At 50.6% G+C, this 7,609-nt stretch overlaps 1 protein-coding gene across 1 annotated transcript in view; it reads right to left on the bottom strand.

Moving 5' to 3' along the window:
* The window catches only part of KCNIP2 (potassium voltage-gated channel interacting protein 2), a 564,205-nt gene extending 557,678 nt beyond the window's left edge, over nt 1–6,527 (bottom strand). The window contains exon 1 of the mRNA XM_077455685.1: nt 3,936–6,527. Within this exon, the coding sequence (XP_077311811.1) occupies nt 3,936–4,008 (73 nt within the window). The 5' untranslated portion in view covers nt 4,009–6,527. The remainder of the gene's footprint in view (nt 1–3,935) is intronic.
* Between the last annotated feature and the right edge of the window lie 1,082 nt (nt 6,528–7,609).

Below are 7,609 nucleotides of genomic sequence, written 5' to 3' on the forward strand. Positions count from 1 at the left end.
CCAGCACAAAGGTACCCCCCTAAATAAAATCCCCCCTCCCATCTAAAATCTCTGCTCTCTCCATCCCCCAAATCCACCCCCACCCCCACCCCAAAAAAAGTAAGGCACTCATCTGCATGATTACTGCAAAGCATAAATACCTCCTCCCAGCACAAATCTCTGTCCCCATATCCCCCCCAGAATGAACGCACCCCCCCAAAAAAAATCTCCCCCTCCCAGCAGAAATACTTGCTCCCTCCATCCCCCAAATCCCTCCAGCACAAATGCTCTCCTCCTCAAAAAAAATCCCTCCTAGCACACATTCTTCACCCCCTCAAATTTCCCCTCCAAGTATACATTCCCCTCTACTCCAAATCCCCCTCCTAGCTCAAATCCCCCCCCCCCCCCAATACAAACACCCCAACCATTCCTACTAGCACAAATCCCCCCCCAATACAAACACCCCAACCATTCCTACTAGCACAAATCCCCCCCCCCCCAATACAGACACCCCAACCATTCCTACTAGCACAACCCCCCCCTCTCAAAAAAATTCTCCTCTACTCCTAGCACAAATCCCCTCTACCATAACCCCTCTTCTAGCCTAACTCGCCCCCCCACTGTCCCCTCCTAGAGCAACTCTTTCAACCTGCTGCCCCCCCCCCCCAATTCCTCCTCCCATACAAATCCCCCTCCCTCTCTACCATATCACCTCTTCTAGCACAGACCCCCTCCCCCCCAAATCCCCCCTCCTAGCACAAATCATCTTCCCCCATCCCCCTCCCAACACAAATCCCCCTGAATCACCACTCTGATACTTTTTCTCGCCGATACCATTTACTGATGCCTATTTTACCCGTTGATGCATTTATTTTCCTTGCGGTACACACGATTCGCCATGAGATTTGACAGTTCAAAATTGCATGACAAGTCGCACCCCACTGCCGACAGTGGAACCGCTCAAAACCGCTGCGACTCACGTGTCCGCGTTTTTGAAAAAGGTTCCTAGAAATCGCGCTGCTTCAGCGCGAATTTGAAAGCTGCAGATCAGTGCGATTTCAGACCTCCGATTTCATTGCGGCTTGCAACTTCATTTAACAGAAGTCAATACAAGTGGCAATGAAATCGCAAAAAAAAAAAGTATCGGAGCATTTGCATCAAGTACTTGTGGAACGCTTGTTATTATCCACAGCTGCTCCAGATTCTGTGCGCACCATTTTTAGTGACATGACAAGTCGCACCCTATCCTCGGCAATGGAGTGATTCAAATCGGTGCACCGCCAACTTTGCAGCGTCGCATCGATTTAATAATAAAGTTGTTCCTGCAATGCTTTTGCCGATTTCAGTTGCAATTTGCAAAGACATCTCCGCATGAAGTCGCAAAGATGTGATTCAAGTCGCACCTGAAGTCGCACTGACATGCGACTTTGAAATCGTGCGATTTCAAAGCCGCTTTCTGTGTGAATCAGGGCTAAATCTCCCCCTCTGCGTGTCTTTTTGATAACTCATAGATCGATTACATCATCTGGAAGAATCCTTCGATCAGATTTCTATGTGTATGGCCACCATTGCACAGAATATAATGCACAGGGCTGGGGCAAGGTGTGGGCAAGAGGGACAGCTGCCCTGGGCGCAGGATGACCTTGTCCCCAGCACTGGTAATGCATATGGGGCAGCATTGGTGATCTATCATTTAAGTCCCACCACCAATCCTGAACAAGAACAGGGGGGGGGGGGGGGGCAGGAAGGGTGGCTGCCCTGGGCTCAGTGTGGATTTGGGGGGTTGTGCTAGAAGGGATGATTTGGGGGGTTGTGCTAGAACGGATGATTTGGAGGGGGAGAGGGAATTTTTACTAGGAGAGTGGATTTGTGTTACGAAGGGGGATTTGAGAAGTGGATTATTTAGAAATTACTAGGATTGGGGGGGGGGATTTGTGCAGGGAGAAGGGGTCAGTGGGGGGGGGGGAGGATTTATGCTCAGAGGGAAAATTTGAGAAGTAGGGGATTACTATTAGGAGAGGAGATTTCTGCTGTGTGGGGGGGGATATTTGGAGGAGGAGAGGATTCAAGCTGGGAGGGGGGATTTGGGGAGGGAAAGGATTTGAGCTGGGAGGGGGTATTTGGGGAAGGAGAGGATTTGTGCTGGGAGGGAGGATTTGATGCGGAGAGAATTTGAGCTGAGAGGGGGAATTTGGGGAAGGAGAGGATTTAAGCTGGGAGGGGGGGGGACTTGGGGAGGGAGAGGGTTTGTGCTAGCAGGGGTGTTTTGGAGTGGGAAAGGGTTTGAGCTGGGAGGAGGGATTTGAAGAGGGAGAAGATTTGTGTTGGGAGGAGGTTTGGGGAGGGAGAGGATATGAGCTAGGGTGGGGGATTTGGGCAGCGATTTGGAGAAGATTTGTGCTGGGAGGGGGGTTGGGGAGGGGAGGATTTGAGATAGAAAGGGTGTCTTGGTGTGGGAGAGGATTTGAGCTGGGAGGGAGGAGGGATTTTGTGAGGGAAAGGATTTGAGATGGGAGGAGGGGGGGATTTGGGGAAGGAGAAGATTTGAGCTGGGAGGAGGGATTTTCGGAGGGATAGGATTGAAGTTAGGATGGGTGGAGGGGTGATTTCAGAGAGAGAAGATTTGAGCTGCGAGGGGGGATTTGGGGAGGGAGAGGATTTGAGCTGGGAGGGGGATTTAGGAAGGGAGAGGATTTGAGCTGGGGGGGTTAGACAAGGAGAGGATTTGAGCTGGAAGGGGGGGTTGGACAGGGAGAGGATCTGAGATGGGAGGGGGGGGGGGGTTGGACAGGGAGAGGATTTGCACTGGGAGGGGAGTTGGACAGGGAGAGGGTTTGAGCTGGGAGGGGGGTTGGACAGGGAGAGGATTTGCACTGGGAGGGGAGTTGGACAGGGAGAGGATTTGCGCTGGGAGGGGGGATTTAGGAAGGGAGAGGATTTGCGCTGGGAGGGGAGTTGGACAGGGAGAGGATTTGAGCTGGGAGGGGGGGTTGGACAGGGAGAGGATTTGCGTTGGGAGGGGAGTTGGACAGGGAGAGGATTTGTGCTGGAAGGGGGATTTAGGAAGGGAGAGGATTTGAGCTGGGAGGGGGGGTTGGACAGGGAGAGGATTTGCGCTGGGAGGGGGGATATAGGAAGGGAAAGGATTTGAGCTGGGGGGTTGGACAGGGAGAGGATTTGAGCTGGGGGGTTGGACAGGGAGAGGATTTGAGCTGGGAGGGGGGGGGTTGGACAGGAAGAGGATTTGCGCTGGGAGGGGGGATTTGCACTAGAAGAGGGGGTATTTTTGTGTGCAGATTAGTGCTCACATTTTTATTTGGGGGGATTTTAGCTGACACATAATGCTGATACATTTGGGGGGGGGGGGGGGACACACCGTTTGGCACTAGGTGACCCTTCCCCGGCATTGCCTGAGATCAACCCGTGTCCCTGCAAGTGCAGAGGGAATACAAGTCCCAGCATGCTGGGGTCTGTGGTTCCATCACAGCTCCAGATCTCGGCCATCTGGACAAGTCTGATTGGAGATTTAGTATGTAACCAACAAATACTCCACCACAAAATGATTCCTCCCTTCCAGTCTGATCATTTATGGTACAATCTGATCATTTATGGTACAATTTGGTCATTTATGGTACAATCTGATCATTTATGGTACAATTTGGTCATTTATGGTACAATCTGATCGCTCAACTTTAGCAACATGAGGACAAACCTGAACAATTCACCCAATCAGTATTAAATCGGGCTGATTCTGAGAGTTAAAGGAGATCGTACAATCTGATTGTATGGTGTATGTACAGTCAGCCTAAGTTTCTCACCTCCAAACTGCTGATGAATATTTTCAGAAAGCCTTTAGCTGCTCAATAACCAAAACCATGACCCCGCCACCACCATCCAGGAACATTAGGAGGGATGCCGCCTCCATTGACCATCCTGTAGGGATCTCATGGACTCACCGGTCAGCTGATCGTAGGATCCATCCATATCTCTGGAGTCGGATAGGTTGTCTTTCCTGCCCTTCCCTCTCATAGTGAGGTGGAGAAACCAAGCTGTGATCAGGCAAGGTCCTCCCAACCCTGGAGAGATCCTCAGCTTCTTCAGATGGGAAAGGTGGAGGAGGATAGATCCAGGGGCCAGAGTGTGGGCGATCCCCAGAGCCAGGGTCCAAGAAACAATGGATCAATTGAGGTGTGGGATCCCCAGAGCCAGGAAACAATGGATCAATGGAGGTGTGTGATCCCCAGAGCCAGGAAACAATGGATCAATTGAGGTGTGTGATCCCCAGAGCCAGGGTCCAAGAAACAATGGATCAATGGAGGTGTGGGATCCCCAGAGCCAGGAAACAATGGATCAATGGAGGTGTGCAATCCCCAGAACCAGGGTCCAAGAAACAATGGATCAATGGAGGTGTGCAATCCCCAGAGCCAGGGTCCAAGAAACAATGGATCAATGGAGGTGTGGGATCCCCAGAGCCAGGAAACAATGGATCAATGGAGGTGTGCGATCCCCAGAGCCAGGAAACAATGGATCAATGGAGGTGTGCGATCCCCAGAGCCAGGGTCCAAGAAACAATGTATAAATGGAGGTGTGGGATCCCCAGAGCCAGGAATCAATGGAGGTGTGCAATCCCCAGAGCCAGGGTCCAAGAAACAATGGATCAATGGAAGTGTGGAATCCCCAGAGCCAGGAAACAATGGATCAATGGAGGTGTGGGATCCCCAGAGCCAGGAAACAATGGATCAATGGAGGTGTGGGATCCCCAGAGCCAGGAAACAATGGATCAATGGAGGTGTGGGATCCCCAGAGCCAGGAAACAATGGATCAATGGAGGTGTGGGATCCCCAGAGCCAGGAAACAATGGATCAATGGAGGTGTGGGATCCCCAGAGCCAGGGTCCAAGAAACAATGGATCAATGGAGGTGTGCAATCCCCAGAGCCAGGGTCCAAGAAACAATGGATCAATGGAGGTGTGGGATCCCCAGAGCCAGGAAACAATGGATCAATGGAGGTGTGCGATCCCCAGAGCCAGGGTCCAAGAAACAATGGATCAATGGAGGTGTGGGATCCCCAGAGCCAGGAAACAATGGATCAATGGAGGTGTGGGATCCCCAGAGCCAGGAAACAATGGATCAATGGAGGTGTGAGATCCACAGAGCCAGGAAACAATGGATCTATGGAGGTGTGGGATCCCCAGAGCCAGGAAACAATGGATCAATGGAGGTGTGTGATCCCCAGAGCTAGGGTCTAGGAAACAATGGATCAATGGAGGCGTCTGATCCCCAGAGCCAGGGTCCAGGAAACAATGGATCGGGATAGAGCTAGTCCAGAGCCAGGATATAATGTATCAGTGTAGATGTGCGATGCCCAGAGCCAGGATACTGGAAACAACGTATTAGGGTAAAGTTAGTCCAGAGCCAGCATACTGGAAATAATGTATCAGGATAGAGCTAGTCCAGAGCCAGGATATAGGAAACAATGTATAAGGATAGATCTAGTCCAGAGCCAGGCTATAGGAAACAATGTATCAGGATAGAGCTAGTCCAGAGTCAGGATATAGGAAACAATGTATCAGTGTAGATGTGAGATCTTCAGGACCAGGATTCAGGAATCAGTATATCGGGATAGAGCTAGTCCAGAGCCAGGATACAATGTGTAGATGAGTGATCCTTAGAGCCAGGATACTTGAAACAATGTATTAGGATAGACCTAGTCCAGATCCAGGATACTGGAAACAATGTTTTAGTGCAGGTGTGCGATCCCCAGAGCCCGGATACACCAATCAATGTATCAGTGCAGAGCTAGGTCAGGTGTGCGATCTCCAGAGCCAGAATACAGGAAACAATGTATCAGGATAGAGCTAGTTTGTAGTCGGGATAGAGAAAGCAATGTATCAGTGTAGATGTGTGATCTCCATGACCAGGATACACCAATCAATGTACCAGTGCAGAGCTAGGTCAGGCGTGCGATCTCCAGAGCCAGGCTAGAGGAAATGACTGGAAACAATGTATCAATACACAGCTGAAGAAGGCGTGCGATCCCAGAATCAGGGTAGAGGCAAAGAACCAAGATAGTGTAGAGCTAGATGATAGAAGCGATCTCCAGAGCCAGGATAGAGGAGACAATGTATCAGTATGGAGATGGATGAGATGTGCGATCCTCACATCCAGGAGAGAAGGAGCAACAATGTATCAATGTAGAGATGGAGGAGATGTGCGATCCTTGGCTGGTGTTTGTTTCTGTGCGATCTTCAGCCCCACCAACCATCAGACTGGGTCCAGGGATGGCTGGAGGCGGAGAGAACATCCCATATTATTCATTTCCCAGCCAGGAAAACCTGCTTCACCTCCTGCTGCTAATCCCACTGCACGCCAGGCTGTCTTGCTTTGCCTGTGTCAGTCTACTGCCTCTTCTCCCCTCCATGTGATTACACAGCCAGCCAGGAGCTTCTCCCCTCCATGTGATTACACAGCCAGCCAGGAGCTTCTCCCCTCCATGTGATTACACAGCCAGCCAGGAGCTTCTCCCCTCCATGTGATTACACAGCCAGCCAGGAGCTTCTCCCCTCAATGTGATTACACAGCCAGCCAGGAGCTTCTCCCCTCCATGTGATTACACAGCCAGCCAGGAGCATCTCCTCTCCATGTGATTACACAGCCAGCCAGGAGCATCTCCCCTCCATGTGATTACACAGCCAGCCAGGAGCTTCTCCCCTCCATGTGATTACACAGCCAGCCAGGAGCATCTCCTCTCCATGTGATTACACAGCCAGCCAGGAGCATCTCCTCTCCATGTGATTACACAGCCAGCCAGGAGCATCTCCCCTCCATGTGATTACACAGCCAGCCAGGAGCTTCTCCCCTCCATGTGATTACACAGCCAGCCAGGAGCATCTCCCCTCCATGTGATTACACAGCCAGCCAGGAGCTTCTCCCCTCCATGTGATTACACAGCCAGCCAGGAGCTTCTCCCCTCCATGTGATTACACAGCCAGCCAGGAGCTTCTCCCCTCCATGTGATTACACAGCCAGCCAGGAGCTTCTCCCCTCCATGTGATTACACAGCCAGCCAGGAGCTTCTCCCCTCCATGTGATTACACAGCCAGCCAGGAGCATCTCCCCTCCATGTGATTACACAGCCAGCCAGGAGCATCTCCTCTCCATGTGATTACACAGCCAGCCAGGAGCATCTCCCCTCCAGGAGCTCACATTTTGAGGGGGCTTCTCCCCTCCCTCCCTCCACTGGAAGAAGTTTATTCTCAGACATTGCTGGAAGTGCTGGGAACATCGCAACACTGAAACATTAGAATATTAGAACATTGAAACACTGTTATATCATAATAATATTAAAATATTATACCATTGGAACCTTACAATATTAGAACACTGAAACATTAGAATATTAGAACTCTGTGACGTTACAACATTAAAGAACACTGAAAAATGTAAACATTGCAACTATAGAACACTGAAACATCCAACATTAGAAAATTGGAACATTGAAAGACTGGCTGTTATAACCTCGGAACATTGCAACATCAGCACACTGAAAAATCGGAACATTGCAACTCCTGTACTAGAGAACATTTGAACATTGGACCTTAGATGTTAGAACATTAAAACATTGGAGTATT

This window comes from Lithobates pipiens, unplaced genomic scaffold (genome assembly GCF_037356315.1).
Source record: "Lithobates pipiens isolate NorthernLeopardFrog02 unplaced genomic scaffold, aLitPip1_a1.2 Scaffold_25, whole genome shotgun sequence".
Classification (NCBI taxonomy): domain Eukaryota; kingdom Metazoa; phylum Chordata; class Amphibia; order Anura; family Ranidae; genus Lithobates; species Lithobates pipiens.